Source organism: Rana temporaria, chromosome 5, assembly GCF_905171775.1.
Source record: "Rana temporaria chromosome 5, aRanTem1.1, whole genome shotgun sequence".
In the NCBI taxonomy this organism is placed as follows: Eukaryota; Metazoa; Chordata; class Amphibia; order Anura; family Ranidae; genus Rana; species Rana temporaria.
Genome location: NC_053493.1, coordinates 310,913,169 through 310,929,336, shown reverse-complemented (window position 1 = coordinate 310,929,336; position 16,168 = coordinate 310,913,169). Strand labels below are relative to the sequence as shown.

The 16,168-nt window shown below is 43.3% G+C and overlaps 1 protein-coding gene across 3 annotated transcripts in view; it reads right to left on the bottom strand.

The window, feature by feature from the left end:
- The window catches only part of LOC120940955 (meprin A subunit beta-like), a 92,495-nt gene that overhangs the window by 22,032 nt on the left and 54,295 nt on the right, over positions 1 to 16,168 (bottom strand). For 2 of the 3 annotated variants that reach the window (XM_040354117.1, XM_040354118.1), the window contains exons 10-11: positions 5,249 to 5,458; positions 411 to 854 (exon numbers count right to left, since the gene is read on the bottom strand). In XM_040354117.1, coding sequence (XP_040210051.1) covers positions 411 to 854; positions 5,249 to 5,458 — 654 coding nt within the window. The remainder of the gene's footprint in view (positions 1 to 410; positions 855 to 5,248; positions 5,459 to 16,168) is intronic. The other variant, XM_040354119.1, reaches the window with a different exon arrangement.

Below are 16,168 nucleotides of genomic sequence, written 5' to 3'. Positions count from 1 at the left end.
ACTTGCTTCTGAGCATGCACGATTTTTTCCCGTCGTTAAAGCGTACACACGACGAGAAAAACAACGACGTGAAAAACAACGACGTGAAAAACAACTACGTGAAAAACAACGACCTGAAAAACAACGACGTGAAAAACAACGACGTGAAAAACAACGACGTGAAAAACTACGAGAAAAAATAGATCATGTTCAAAATTTTTAATGCCCATTTTTCACGTCGAGAAAAATGCTCTGGAGCCTACACACGACCGTTTTTAACAACCAATTTTAAAAATTGCATTTTTCTCATCATGAAAAACGGTCATGTGTACGTGGGCATTAGTCTGAAAACTACCAAGACATACTCGGAAGCAAAGCCTAGTTTGTTTGGTTTTTACCCTGCCCTACTTTTTTCTGCTTCATAAACTTACCTATGGTTCCATCAGTTGTAATGCTCTTCACGTTTGTCACTCGCTGCTTAGCATCTGGGTTCTGGTCTAGGAACTCTACTGTCACTTGTTTCCAAAGACAGGGCCATTGAAGAGTTTCATCATTGGCTCCTGATATAAGAAACAGATATACTGCAAGGTTGAAAGGAGAGTTTTGGGAAGCGTAGCCATATAATCCAATCTGAAAGGCATAGCCATCTTTAGAGTAGAAGGATGGACTGTAAATAAATGTATTGTTTATTTGTTGTGGGAAGTTTCTGATATGCCAAGTATTTTGTGGGCATTCTGTTTCAGATAAGTTGATGTCATCGATGGAGAAACCACCACTGGAATATCCAGTTCCTTTGATTCCTTTAAATGCAAATCTGAACTTATTTGTTGCATATATTGAAGTATAGCGGATCCGCCAGAAATCAGCAGGATTACCTGCAAATTGCAATAAACAATGTTCATTATCAATATTCTCAAACAAGTACTGTCCAATTGTAACAACCAAGTCAATGCAAGAATGTGATACATGTAAGCGCACCAGTGTTTATCCACAGGATAAATCCACATTTCCCTAATCTTGGCTGGAGATGGAGATCATCCAAGCTCTCTTTTAACTATCTTTTGGAGTCTATATAAAAAAAGTGAAAACCGGGCCTCCTTCCACTATCTCAGCGCTATGAAGCTTAAAGTGGAAGTAAACCCTCCTATTGTTTTCAGCCAAGGAAGCTGCCATCTTGGCCTCTGTTTAATCTGCAACTGCCACGATGCTGCACATGTGATCAGTTATGAAACCAGCCATTGGATGGTTTGACAGTTTGGTAGAGAGCACAAGCAAATGTGACATCTAGCATTTCCGGCATGCCGGGAATGTTAACTGTTTTTTTAAACTATCAAATAGATGGGTTTACTTCCGCTTTAAAGGAGTTGTAAAGGTAAAAAAAATGTTTCCTAAATAGCTTCCTTTACCTTAGTGCAGTCCTCCTTCACTTACCTCATCCTTCCATTTTGCTTTTAAATGTCCCCATTTCTTCTGAGAAATCCTCACTTTCTGTTCTTCTGTCTGCAACTCCACACAGTAATGCAAGGCTGTCCCTGGTGTGGAGTGTCGTGCTCGACCACTCCACTGGAATACAGGAGAGTCAGGACGCCCACTAACACATAGCTCCTTTCTCTATCTGCAACGTAGAGAGCGTCCTGACTCTCCTGTATTCCAGGGGAGGGGCGAGCACGACACTCCACCCCAGGGAGAAAGCCTTGCATTACTGTGTGGAGTTACAGACAGAAGAACAGGAAGTGAGGATTTCTCAGAAGAAATAAGGACATTTAAAAGCAAAATCGAAGGATGAGGTAAGTGAAGGAGGACTGCACTAAGGTAAAGGAAGCTATTTAGGGAAAAAAAATTACCTTTACAACCCCTTTAAATGTTAATAACAACCCACTTACAGGTAAATATAAATATGTATCACATACAGTTCATTAACCACTTCCCGCCCGGCCTATGGCCGATTTACGTCCGGGAAGTGGTTATGAAATCCTGACAGGACGTTCTAGAACGTCCTGCAGGATTTCATGCCGCGCGCGCCCGTGGGGGCGCGCATCGCGGCGATCGGTGATGCGGGGTGTCAGTCTGACACCCTGCATCTCCGATCTCGGTAAAGAGCCTCCGGCGGAGACTCTTTACCACGTGATCAGCCGTGTCCAACCACGGCTGATCACGATGTAAACAGGAAGAGCCGTCGATGGCTCTTCCTCACTCGCGTCTGACAGACGCGAGTAGAGGATAGCCGATCGGCGGCTCTCCTGACAGGGGGGGTTAGCGCTGATTGTTTATCAGCGCAGCCCCCCCTCGGATCGCCACACTGGACCACCAGGGATGCCCACCCTGGAGCACCAGGGTGGGCAAAAAAAAAAAAATGACAGGAAAAAAAAAAAAAAAAAAAATGACAGAAAAATTAAAAAAAAAAAAGCATAAAGAAAAAAAAAAAGATGCCAGTCAGTGCCCACAAATGGGCACTGACTGGCAACCTGGCTAAAATCAGTGCTGCCACCCCAGTGTCCATCAGCGCCACCCCAGTGTCCATCAGCGCCACCCCAGTGTCCATCAGTGCCACCCCACAGTGCCCATCCATGCCCAGTGCCCACCTATCAGTGCCCATCTGTGCCACCCATAAGTATCCATCAGTGCCGCCCATGAGTGCCCATCTGTGCCGCCTATGAGTGCCCAGTGCCGCCCATGAGTGCCCATCAGTGCCGCCTATGTGTGCCCATCAGTGCCGCCTATGTGTGCCCATCAGTGCCGCCTATGTGTGCCCATCAGTGCCGCCTATGTGTGCCCATCAGTGCCGCCTATGTGTGCCCATCAGTGTCGCATACCAGCGCCGCCAATCAGTGCCACCTCATCTGTGCCCGTCAGTACTACCTCATCGATGTCCATCAGTGCCATCTCATCGGTGCCCATTAGTGCCGCCATATCAGTGCCCGTAATTGAAAGAGAAAACTTATTTACAAAAAAATTAACAGAAAAAAATAAAAACGTAATTTTTTTTCCAAATTTTCAGCCTTTTTTTAGTTGTTGCGCAAAAAAAAATCGCAGAGGTGATCAAATACCACCAAAAGAAAGCTCTATTTGTGGGGAAAAAAGGACGCCAATTTTGTTTGGGTACAGTGTAGCATGACCGCGCAATTGCCATTCAAAGTGCGACAGTGCTGAAAGCTGAAAATTGGCTTGGGCGGGAAGCTGCGTAAGTACCTGGTATGGAAGTGGTTAACCACCAGCAACTGCTTAAATAAAAAGATTTTGTATCAACAGATAGTATCAAGTCCACAGGTGCTTCTAGAAGTACCATAAGTACCGATAAATACTAAAGCAGTGCTACTGTAATTTCCTAATATGACCAGCTTTCATATGATTATAAGCACATGAGAAAGAATGAATGACAGATGGTGATGAAAAAAGTCCAAAGGACACAGGCTGTGGTCCTAATGCTGAATGGTTGTAGTGCACCTCACACCAAGATCCTCGAAACCGTGCATCACACTTCCCTTAGGGGTTCTCAGTAGGGTTGCCACCTCATCCCTTTGAAACAGAACACATATGAATTACACAGGTTCTGTGGCTGATTAAGGTGGTAATTGAACTCAAGTGGAGCCTTATCTAAATTAAATTAGCCTCAGAACCTGTGTAATTCATATGTGTTCTGTTTTAAAGGGATGAGGTGGCAACCCTAGTTCTCACTCACCAGATATAAGCATAATTCAAGCCTTTAATATGCCTAGATATACGTCATCAACATTTTGGGTTGGGTCAGAACCGCAAAACACCTCCACAGGTACTCGGGTTAATTGTGAAAAAAAATCTCCACATAGCACGATTTACCTTTTATTGTAGTTCTGGACTTGGAATTGGACAAAACGTACAAATAGGCAAAGTTTAGCATTACCAACAGCCCTTGTTAGAAGCAAGACGTTCAGCCTGGGAGAACAGCATCTGCTGGTTACTTCCGGTTGCCTCTTCCTGGCTGTGGAACACAAACGTCACTTCCGGTCCCCGTAAGGTCACGCAAGTGACGTTTGCGTTCAACAACCAGGAAGAGACAACCGGACATAACTAGCAGGTGTTGTTCTCCCAGGGTGAATGTCTCGCTTCTAACACGGGCGGTTGGTTTTGAGGTCATTGTATTTTCCCCTTTACACTGGTGGTTGGTGTAAATGCTCCAATTACATTGGTGTCGGTGTGTAAATCCCTCTATATATTGGTGGGTGGTGCAAAATCCCCCATTACATGGTGGTCAGTGCAAATTCCCCCACATTGATGGTCAGTGTAAACCCCCCCCTAACATTGGTGGTCATTGTAAATTCATCATTACATTGGTGGTCAGTGTAGAATCCCCCACTATATACTTGCCAAGGATTTCCAGCTTTGCTCTACATGATTTAGAATTTGACACAATTTGCACTGCCTCCTAACTAATCCCATCCCCTACCACTGCCACCCCACTAATCCCATTAACCTCCCAGCATTTCCACTGATCCCCCCCCAGCATTGCCACTGATCCCAGGAGTCCTAGGATCCCTAGGAGTTTTCTGTCTATTAATGGGTCCCCTTACCTCCCCAATCCATGGTGTGCAGGCAGTGAGTAAGTAGATGATGTGCTGTAACCTTTAGCAGCCAATCAGTGAGCATTTCTGATGTGCACTAACCACTTGCAACCATTCATCAAGCGGTAGTAAACCACATAAAAAATAGGCATTGCATACCAGCACATAATGGCAGACTTACCTGAAAATGAAGCCCTCCAGTGGCTCGCTGTCATTACTGAAGGCACTTACATCTTCCCCCGTTCTTCTTTCCGGGTTCACGGGCTTTGGTGGGATGAGTGTCCGAGCTCTAAAGGAATGGCAGAGGTATGACTTTCCTTCAGAGCGCAAATGCGCCGGTGATGTCACCGGCTGCATCTAAAGTAAAGACCTTGTATCACTAACGAGTCACATGACACCGGGGAGGGAAAATGGCTAATTGGGCCCAATTTGGACATTTTCACTTAGGGGTGTACTCACTTTTTTGCCAGCGGTTTAGACATTAATGGCTGTGTTGAGGTATTTTGAGGGGACAGCAAATTTACACTGTTATACAAGCTGTACACTCACTACTTTACAATTTAGCAAAGTGTTATTTCTTCAGTGTTGTCACATGAAAAGATAGATTAACATACCGTATTTACAAAAATGTGAGGGATGTACTCACTTTTGTGAGATACTGCTTGGCTGTGCATGTGTTCTGCATGAAACAGTTTTTGGTGCAGTCCCTTGTAATACCATAGATTTCTTACCAGATATAGTGTCTACAAGTATATATATGCCATTGGGGAAGTCTGGTAAATACTGCTTGATGTAGATGTTGAGCCGGTCATTTTTACTACCACTGTTATAGTAGAAGAATTCCAGACACTGATATTTTCTGACTGGATAGAACAGTCTGCTTTCAAGTATACTTTGATAACCAGCATTTCCAGTGCGAGTGCTGAGGTGCATAAAATTGCCTAAAAATGATATGAATTAAAAATGAATAAACTAGCAATTTAACAATGTAACAATACAAGTAATATAACACAAAAGATACCCCTGGAGATGGAGGAATGTCTATCCAACTACATATAAATCTCCAACAACTTTGATAAAGCCATTCTTGTACAAAATATCAATAATTCTTATCAACACAGACAATTAAAACTTTTAAGATTAAAAAAAAAAGTAAAAGTGAAGACGTGACGCGCCTCTAGGAGGGAGGTACGGGGGATTGCTGGGCAGGGACGGCGAAACTCGATCTCCGACAGCTCGGGCGTGAGGGGAGAGAGATGCGGAGAGACCCCCATACCACGAGCCATGCCGGACTCCTTCTATAGCCGGCGCAGTCAGTGAGAGGCGGGATGTTTTGACGTGACTAGTAAGCGCCCAGGCAGTGTGGAGGAGAGCAAGCCGAACCAACGGACCACGCCAAACCCCAACGGAACACGCCGAATCCGGACGGACACTTCCCCCTTTCTCTACCTGTCTCTATCTGGTCGAAGCAGAGGTACATGGTCCGAGAAGCAAAGGCTGATAGAGCCTGAGAGAGGTAAGAAAGAGCTGTCCCTTCTGCTAAGAGAGGACAGCAGCAGTAGCAACCAACAGACATGCATGGACACGCAAGGTATGGAAGTATGAATTCAGAACCCAAGGAAAAAATGTAAATGCACTGTACTCTTGTTGTCTCTTTTACTTGCTGGAAAATAAGGACCCTAAAAAAAAAAAAAAAAGGTTTTTTTTTTTTTTGATAATATATTAGTCTGCGTTTGAAGACCTCGAGGAAGAGTAAAAAGGGTTAGAAAAATCCTAGCAGACACCAGATAAATGATCTCTGGAATTACTGCAATATAGCCTGGTAGTTACAACCTGTATCTATGCCCCTATCCCACCCTATAGGGGGAGGATGAATAATTAAACAGCTAAAGACATGGGGAGAGCTCTAATCACGTAGGGCTTGAGAAAAATAAGGCCAACCAGGACTGCAGTTCGCATTGTACATATTTTACATATGGTTCTAGATTAGGGGCGAACACAAAGGACCCTAGTCAACCAACCGAGCACATTAAAACCGATCAGGGGACTGATAACAGAAATGTACAGAAATGATTGAAAACCCCACACCGAAGTGATTAAGTGGACTCTAGGGAGTGTGTTAAGCCTAGAGGGATTTTACCCTCCTCTTCTATCTCCCCAGCTGATCCAGTCCAGAAGAACACTACTGCATAACAGTTAAAAAAAGGACTGGTGATTCCAGTGTGAATATTTAGCATTTGATTCGCTTTATATAAGTGCCAGGAAGACTAAGGTATAGATATTCAAATCCGTAAGGCCTGGAGGACACGCAAAATTTGCACAAGGAAATCAAGGATTAACAGTTGGGGTTGGGGCAATCTCTGGGACGATCGGCCGAGGATCGGTGGTGAAGCTCAGTTGCCTGGAAGCTCGCTATTACCACTTGCAATTGGCCGATTGGACATACTAGACCTAAAACCCAACCGTTAACACTAAATGTGAACGATTGACTCTACATCCAATGTGTGGTATCTCTCCCAGAATACGAGGAAATCATATGTTGTTTGTTCCTTTTTCTTTTTTTTTTTTTTTTGGTTTTTGTTTTTTTTTGCAAAATCTATACGTCTGTACGTCTGAAGGTCTGTAGGTCTGTCTTGCTAGCTAGACCCCCTCCTCTTTCAGGTCTAGAAAAATCTAAAAATTAAAAGCAAGGAAAAATCTGAAGCTAACACCCCCCCCCCCCCTTTCTTAAAGTCCTACCTTAGAACTCTTCTTTATTTTCTCTTTGTACTCTCATATTCTACGCATAGCAATCAACTAGCTGAGAAAGCAGAAAACAGGAACGGCTAACCTCCATAAAGCAAAAAAGAGACCGGAGGAGAATAGGCCTAGTTAAATCAGGAGCAGATAGAAAACCCCCGAAATCTCCCGTTCCACCCAATCCTGCATTACTCACTTTCTGAAGTTGAAGCGGAGAGGGGAGAAGGTACCTATTCACCCTCTGGATCTCTCGCTTCCCCCCCCCCCTCTTGTCCCTCTTTCTCTCTCTTTTTTCGTTTTTCCGGGCTCAATACTAAATAGCAGGGGAGGCTAAGTTGGGAGGTGGGAGAGAGAGGTAGAGGTATTAGGTAAGGAGGTAACAGACGGTCAAGCTGGGGAAGAGAATTAGAAGAAGAGAGAACAATATGAGCAGAATGACGAGCAGATCTACAAAGGGGGGACCCCCGACAACCCCAAGTAATACAACAGCAACAAGCTCCATTAGACCATTTGTGACCAAAGGGTGAAAGCCCACGAGCCCAAGGAACCCAGGGAGCAACAAAGCAACAACAAGTAAATAAAGAAAAAAAGATGGAGAATAAGAAATCTCTAGGGGGAAAGCCCAGTGAAGTATCTATGGAATTAAGAGAAGAAGGGACTATAGAAAGGGGACTAGAAAGCAGCAGGGTGGATGAGCAACGCATAGATACACAACCCCCCTCAAGGGGAGAAATGGAAGAGATGCTGTTAAGACTGGAAAATGTGATTAAGGGTGAAATACAGAGCCTACGGACAGATCTGGGTCATATGCTCTCTAGAATAGAATCAGTAGAAGAACGAATAGAGAAGCAAGAACAAGATTCAAATATTTTAAAAGACCAAATTGAGGAGATACAAATACAACAGAGGCATATCCTATACAAATTAGAGGACCAGGAAAATAGAAATCGGAGACAAAATTTGAGGATAAGGTCAATACCAGAGGAGAAGGGAGAGGACCTCAGGAAAATAATGCAGAAAATATTTAACCCCCTGTTAGAAAGATCACTAGACGATCCTATCAGGATCGAAAGGGTCCATCGAGTTGGATATTTGAAAAGAGGGACTACCGAGCGAACAAGAGATGTTATAGTAAGGTTCCGGTTATACGAGGACAAAGAAGTATTTTGGAAGAAGCTAAGGGGACAACCCCCAATAGTATTTGAAGGAATTGAACTCCAGATATTTACGGACTTGTCCCCCGAGACCCTGGCGAGGAGACGGCTGTTAAAACCACTCCTGAAAAAGATGATAGATCAAAATATTAAATATAATTGGGGCTTTCCGGCATGTCTAATTGGGATAAAGGAAGGGAGATCGGCGACATTGAGATTTCCCGAAGACTTAAATGAATTCTGCAAGAAACTGGACATTCAGGCTCCCGACCTGCCTGGTTGGGTGTAGGGGAGGGAGTGGAGGCGGAGGGGGGGGAGGGGGGAGAACTGTAGTTTCTCTTTCCTTCCCTCTCTCCTTTCTTTGAGCCCTCTCCCCTATTCTTTGGCACTCCTGTTTCTCGCGACGCCCTGACGGTCGTAGAGGGGAGGGGCCGACTCACTGCCCCCTCCCCCCCCCTATGACAAGAGGGGGGGGGGAGAGGCAACCCCAAACCCTACCTAGAGAGATCTGAGCCAGGAGATGGGAGATGGCTCAGAGGTCAATGATTGGCCAATGGGGGGAGGGAGGAGGAGGGGGATGGAGGGGAGGAGGGGGAGGGAGGATACGGGGGGGGAGGGAGGGGGGGTGTGGAATGGGGAGAGGGGAGAGGGGGGGGAGAAAGGAGGGGGGGACGGGGGTAGGGAGGGGGGAGGGAGGGAGGGGGGGGGAAAGGATATATCTCACCAAAATAATCAGAAAAAAAAAAGGGAAGATCAAAGATGCCACAAATCAAATGTATATCTTATAATGTGAAGGGTCTCAATAGCCCAACCAAGAGACATAAGGTGCTCAAGGAATTGAAGGGATATAAAGCAGACATCTCCTTTTTACAGGAAACTCATATCACCCAAGGATCGAATATTAGATTATATGGACCAGACCTCCCCACGTGGTACTACGGAGATACTATCTCCAAGAGAGCTAGAGGAATAGCAATTGGAATTTCAAAAAGGGTACGTTTTGAGTTGGCCGATAGACTGACAGATCCAGAGGGGAGATTCCTCTTCTTGAGAGGAAAATTGGAAGGATTAGAATGCACTCTGGTAAATGTCTATGCGCCAAATGTATTACCGATAAAATTTCTCTTGGGAATACTAGGGAAACTGACAGACTTCAGGAGGGGAAGAGTAATCATAGGAGGAGACCTTAACCTATGTATAAACCCAAAAATAGATAAAACATCTCAGACATCGAGCGTCCGGGACGGACAGCTGAGAAAGCTCAGGGACGCCTTATTTAGGAGTCAACTGATCGACGCCTGGAGAGTCTTTAACCCGGACCAACGAGACTACACATTTTACTCCCCGGTCCATGGGACTTACTCAAGGATCGACCATATACTGGTCGATCACAGGACCTTAGATATGGTGGTTGAGACAAAAATAGAAACGATGACGATTTCTGACCATGCACCAGTTAGTATTATAATAGATATCTCAGGTAATACAAGGCCTAAACAAAATTGGAGGTTAGACGAACATTTATTGATAGAGGAGACCAGTTTAACAAGGGTAAAAAAAGAGCTGGAAGAGTATTTTAGGTTAAACGAGATGGAGGGAGTTTCGGTGGCAACACTGTGGGATGCCCACAAGGCAGTGATAAGAGGAACCTTGATTTCGGAAGGAGCCAGGAAAAAGAAAGAAAAAAATAGGAAAAAGGAAGAATTAATAGAAGAAATCTTCCTCTTAGAACAGGAACATAAAAAAATAGGGAAGCAACGAGATCTTTACTTGAAACTGGTCAACAAACGAAATGAATTAAAAGATATTATGGATCAAGAAACCCGAAAGGAATTCAAATTAATCGCTAGGGAAAGATACATGTGGGGGAATAAAACTAATAAACACCTAGCAAAAATGGTGCAGAAAAAGAAATCAAAAAATTATATAGATAAAATCAAAAACGAAAAAGGAGAGATGATGCAAACAACAAAGGAAATAGCGGAGACTTTTAGGCTATACTATGAGAAACTTTACTCAGTAGAACAAAAAAAACGGGCAGGAGGGAGAAAAAATAAATAAAACTGTAAAATTCCTAAGGGAAGCTGGGCTGCCAAAAATAAATAGGAGTGAGGCATTACTCATGGACAGACCAATAACAGAAAAAGAGATCAATTTTGCACTAGCCAATACAGCAGTGGGCAAAAGTCCGGGACCCGACGGTTTCACCACCCTGTACTACAAAAAGTGTAGGGAGATCCTTTTACCAAAATTATGCCAATATTTTAATGGATTGGGCAAAGGCTTCGGTTTGAGTCAGGAGGCCTCAGAGGCCATTATAACAGTTATCCACAAGGAAGGCAAGGACAAAGGAGACTGTTCAGGGTATCGACCAATATCTCTGCTAAATACAGATGTAAAACTATTCGCAAAGGTATTGGCCGAGAGAGTAAAACGGGAAATGGCAAAGATGGTACATCCTGACCAGACAGGGTTCATCCAGGGAAGGGAGGGGAGGGACAATGGAGTTAGAGCATTATTGATAATGCAAAAAATGAAAACAAACGGAACCCCCAGTCTACTCCTGTCGATAGATGCGGAGAAGGCATTCGACAGGGTAGACTGGGGATTCATGCTACGCACCCTGGACGAAATGGGGTTTGGACAAAGGATGAGGGAGTGGATAACAACTCTCTACCAGGAACCGAGGGCAAAAATAAAAATAAATGGTAGCCTATCCCAAGACCTGATAATGAAAAACGGAACCAGACAGGGATGCCCCCTTTCCCCACTTCTATTTGTGCTCTCCCTGGAGCCATTATTAGCCAGGATACGCAAGAGCCCCGACATAAGAGGAGTTAAAATAGGAGAGGACGAACACAAACTCTCAGCATTTGCAGATGACGTACTCTTCTATTTGTCAGACCCTATAATCTCAATTCCAAAATTATTAGACTTATGCATGTCATACGGAGAAATATCAAATTTTAAAATCAACGTAGCTAAAACCGAGATCCTAAGTATTAATATCAATGGACGAGAGGAAAGGGATTTAAAACAGAAATATTGCTTCTCCTGGGTAAAAGCACTCAAGTACCTCTGTATTTTTCTAGTTAAATCAATGAAAAAAATGTACGTGAAAAATTTTATCCCCTTGTTAAACGAAATTAGGGAAGAAATTGGGAGGATAAAAAGCAGACCGATATCCTGGATAGGACGAATAAATTTCTGTAAAATGGTAATTTTACCAAAGATTACTTACAAGTTCCAGATGATACCTATAAGTTTGCCCGGAATACTCTTCTCAGCCCTTAAAAAACAGATCATGAACTTCATTTGGAGAAATAAGAAACACAGAGTATCCTTCCAAACCTTAAGACAACCTAAAAATAAGGGGGGACTAGCAGTACCAGACGTTAAAACATATTACGAGGCTGTGGTTTTGTCAAGGGTGGTGGAGTGGGTTAGGGCCAGTAAGGAAAAGAGATGGGTTAACATTGAAAACGAAATGTCAAAGGCAAGTTTAGACAAGATTATATGGAACCCACCTAAATATAGGACACTTGATAAGAATACACACGAGATAACTAAAAATGCACTAAAAATTTGGGATTCTAGGTACAAAAAAATAGAAAAGGAATTTAACTCACCATTATTGGCACTGAAAAACAATGATTATTTTGCACCGGGTAAAACACAGATTGGAGGAAATTGGATAAAAAAAGACACTACCCAATTAAGGGATGTAATAAAAGATGGGCACATTGTAACACTACAAGAATTAAAAGAAAAAAAAGATTGTTTTTTGGAAATTGATGAATGGAGATACCATCAGCTGGCCCATTTTATACAAAAATTACCGCACCCACTGAGATCAGGGGAGCAGCTATCCGAATTGGAAAAAATATGTACATCGGAAAAGGTCAAGGGAACTATCTCAAAATTATATAAGATTTTGCTAAAGGTGGACGAGCGGATGGTTCCTCCTTTCATCAAAAAATGGGAGAGGGAACTTGGATCAAAGCGAGATAGGGTCACAATCGAAAAAATACTGACACTGGCCCATTCCTCGGCAATAGATAGCCGTACAGCTGAGATGAGCTACAAATGCTTGACCGGATGGTACATGACCCCGGACAAATTATCTAAATTTAACGAAGGACAAACGGGAGAGTGCTGGAGGGGATGTGGGTCCCCGGGTACAATGGCTCATCTGTGGTGGAAATGCCCTAAGGTCGAGGAGTTCTGGAAAAAAATACTGGGATGTATAGAAGAGATTACAAAAGAAAAAATTAAGTTGGATCCTTGGGTGATATTGTTCCATGGGGGTGAGGAAAAAATCAAAAAATATAAGAAAACCTTAGTCCCACACCTATTAAATGCCGCCAAAAGGATAATACCGAGAAGATGGCAGGAGATAGACTGCCCCCATATCTGGGAGTGGATAGACTCTGTGGAAGAGACTTACAGAATGGAAGAACTGAGAGAAGAAGTAGCAGGAAATAGTATAGTCCAAGATAAGAAGTGGGACAACTGGAGGGGTTTTAAGAGATCCTGGAGTTATGCAGAAAAACTTAGGGCTGAGACCTAAAGATAAATTAAAAACAGAGTTGAAGGCATCAGGAGATACTTCGGATTGTCTATGGTGAGAAAGGGGGAGGGTGGGGAGGGAGAGGGGGGGAGGGAGGAATTTGAGATAAGGCAAAGGAACTGAAAAATTGCCTTTTTTCTGGGAGACTTTAATTAAGTAAACGAAGGAGTAAATATCATAATATATACACAACAAAGAAAAGGGGGAAAAAAAAAAAAAAAAAAAAAAAACATGTATATATACACTTACACATCTCGGAAAGAAAAAAGTAAATGTAAGAAAAATAAACTACACTAATGATGCGAAACCTGATTAGAGACGCAAAGGGCTGGCAAACGGAACATGAGCGTATAAACGCATACTCTATGAGGTTGAAGTCTGAAGTGAGGAAAAAAAAAAAAAAAAAGTAATACAACAGTATCTTTTTACTAGTCCAGGTTAGGAAGTTAAAGAGTAACGCCAGTGCCAGGCAAACCTGCTATATATATATTTTTTTAAATACACCTTTAGGCTTTTAAAAGAGCATTTATGTAATTTAGCTATTTTAATTTTTAATCTCCATTATTTCCAGTTTAACATTTGGCCGTTTTATTACTCACTCTTTTCCTGCATGTGGCCATCTTCACTGTGGGCAAGTGAAGCCACATCCTCTCTAATCCACCCTGCATGGTATGTAAAATCTTGCGTATGCACGCTAGGTCCACATCTTGGCCATGCCTGCGCAAAAAGCACAATGCTTTCGGTACTTCATGCACACATTCCTATAGCAGTAGCAGCGAACTTCCGTTGCTATAGCAACATATAAACAAAGGGCTGTGAAGTGCTGTGCTTAGTGTGCAGGCATGGCCAAGATTTGGACATAGCGTGTATGCATGATATTTACTTTAAAAGCAGGGTGGACCAGAGTGGCCATGGCTTCACTTGCCCTGCAGAAAAAAATAAGGGCAATACATGTCTTTGCCCATCTCCACCCATCTCCACCCTCATCCTCCCTCTTCCACTCTCCTATGCCCCCCTCCTCCTGTCGCTGCTACTCTCACGAGGCAAAAATAAACCTTGACTCCTGGGATTAGTGACAATAATAGCACAGGAGTCAAGGGAACAAGAGCTGCCTACGTCATTCACCTGGACAAATGACATATAGGAAGGCCAGAACTACCAGAGAAAAGGTATTTAGAGGCAGCAATTTTTTAAAGGGAGGGAGAGACAGGTCCTTTAGAAGCAAGTTTATAAACTGACTGATGGTCCTCTCTAAATCCAAAATCTTGAGTCACCAGAACAGCAGTGAGGTCATTTTCTCTGTGACAACTGTCTAAGGCCCCGTACACACGACCGAGTTTCTCAGCAGAATTCAGCCAGAAACTTGATCGGAGCCGTATTCTGCCGAGATACCCGGTCGTGTGTACACTTTTGGCTGAGGAAACCGACGAGGAACTCGTCAAGCCAAATAGAGAACATGTTTTCTATTTCCTCGTTGGTCAATGAGGAAACTTGGCTCGCCGAGATCCTCGGCGGCTTCAAAAGGAACTCGACGAGCAAAACGATGTGTTTTGCCCGTCAAGTTTCTCGGACGTGTGTACGGGGCCTAAGAGGACATCATCTACACTTGGAGAGATTTCCTTGTATTACCACACGTGCCTATAAAGACAGGAAATGTAAGTGGTTCTAAAGGCATAACATTTTTTTTTTTATTTCACAAAAGTTTTTATTAAGAGGAAAAAACAAGGTTACATGTACAACATATTTAACATATTTAACATTCCCAATGTAAGTAAGACATTTAAATCAGTCCACACAAATCAAAGGGAGTATGACAATAGGTATGTGGGTATATAAAGAAAGCCTTTTCAAGCAAATGGGAATTTCATGAATTATCAACACATATTCCCAGTCTGAACAGGAATCTAAGTGAGAGCAAATACGCCTGCAAAAGTTTGCAAAGACCCCCATAGACCCAGAACGACAGGTCTATCCGTGGTCATGTGAGAGCTCTCAAGCTCGATGTTGCTATGGTCTTATAAACATTAGGAGCCCGTGGCAAGGTTCCTAGCTAGCATTTGATCAATTATGACATTGTTGGGAAAAGAAAGAGAGGAAAAACAAAGGAAAAAAAGGGGTAAAGTAAAGAGAGAGAGAAATAGAGAGTGGAATTGATGTGGGAAATTAGCAAAAGAGGGGGGAGAAGTACAGGACAGCTGTACCGAAAAGGAAAGAATAAAGAATAGCAGAGTAGTAAGGACCGCTACTCGTCTCAGGCCCCCCTGATCGGTATAGGGCGCTGGTGAGATAGCAGTGGATAATCTAAGTAACTCAGCGCTGAGTTGGGAAGAAAGATTTATAGAAATCCGTAGTCCTAAAGTGCGTCCAACAAGCCCAAGTCAATGTGAATTTCTGAATACGATCCTGGGATGCGTGTATCAATTCCTCCATCTCCTCTATCTTAGCAACTCTGCTCAGCCACTGTCTAGTGGTTGGTATGTCCGTTGATCGCCAGTGTGTAGGAATGCAAAGTCTGGCTGCATTAACCATATGCATGGCTAGTGATCTATGGTAGGTGCGTTTGGGGAGGGTGGTATGATGCAAGAGGTACTGGGCAGGATTATAATCTAGCGTGAAAGTGGTAACCCATGTAATTATGGAGTGAAACTCTCTCCAAAATGGTTGGAGCAAGGCACACTCCCACCAAATGTGGATCATGGATCCTACCGCTCCTTTACATCTCCAACATGTGTTTGGAATTGAGGGAGAGAATTTATGTAGAAGTGCTGGAGTTCTGTAAAACTTCGTAATAATTTCGTATCCATTTTCCTGAATTGCTACATTCATTGATCCCTGTGAGCAAGTGCGTAAATTGAATTCTAGTCATCGTCCTCAAGCGTCATTTGTAAATCTTTTTCCCAATTGCTATGTACAGTCTGCGTCGAGGATGGGACAGAGTCGTCTTGCAGTAAAGCGTATATATATATATATAATGAGATGTCGTTGTGGTGTGGAGCGTGAGCACAATGTTTCAAATGGCGTGAGCTGCCTATGCCATGTGACATTAGAACCTTCAGAGGTGAGGAAATGAGTCAGCTGTCTGAACGACCAGAAAGGAAAAGTGTTAGTGCGCAATTCAGGAACCAGATGGTCATAGGATCGTCTGCGGCCTTTGTGAAAGAAGTGACAAGCCAGAACCTCCTCATGTG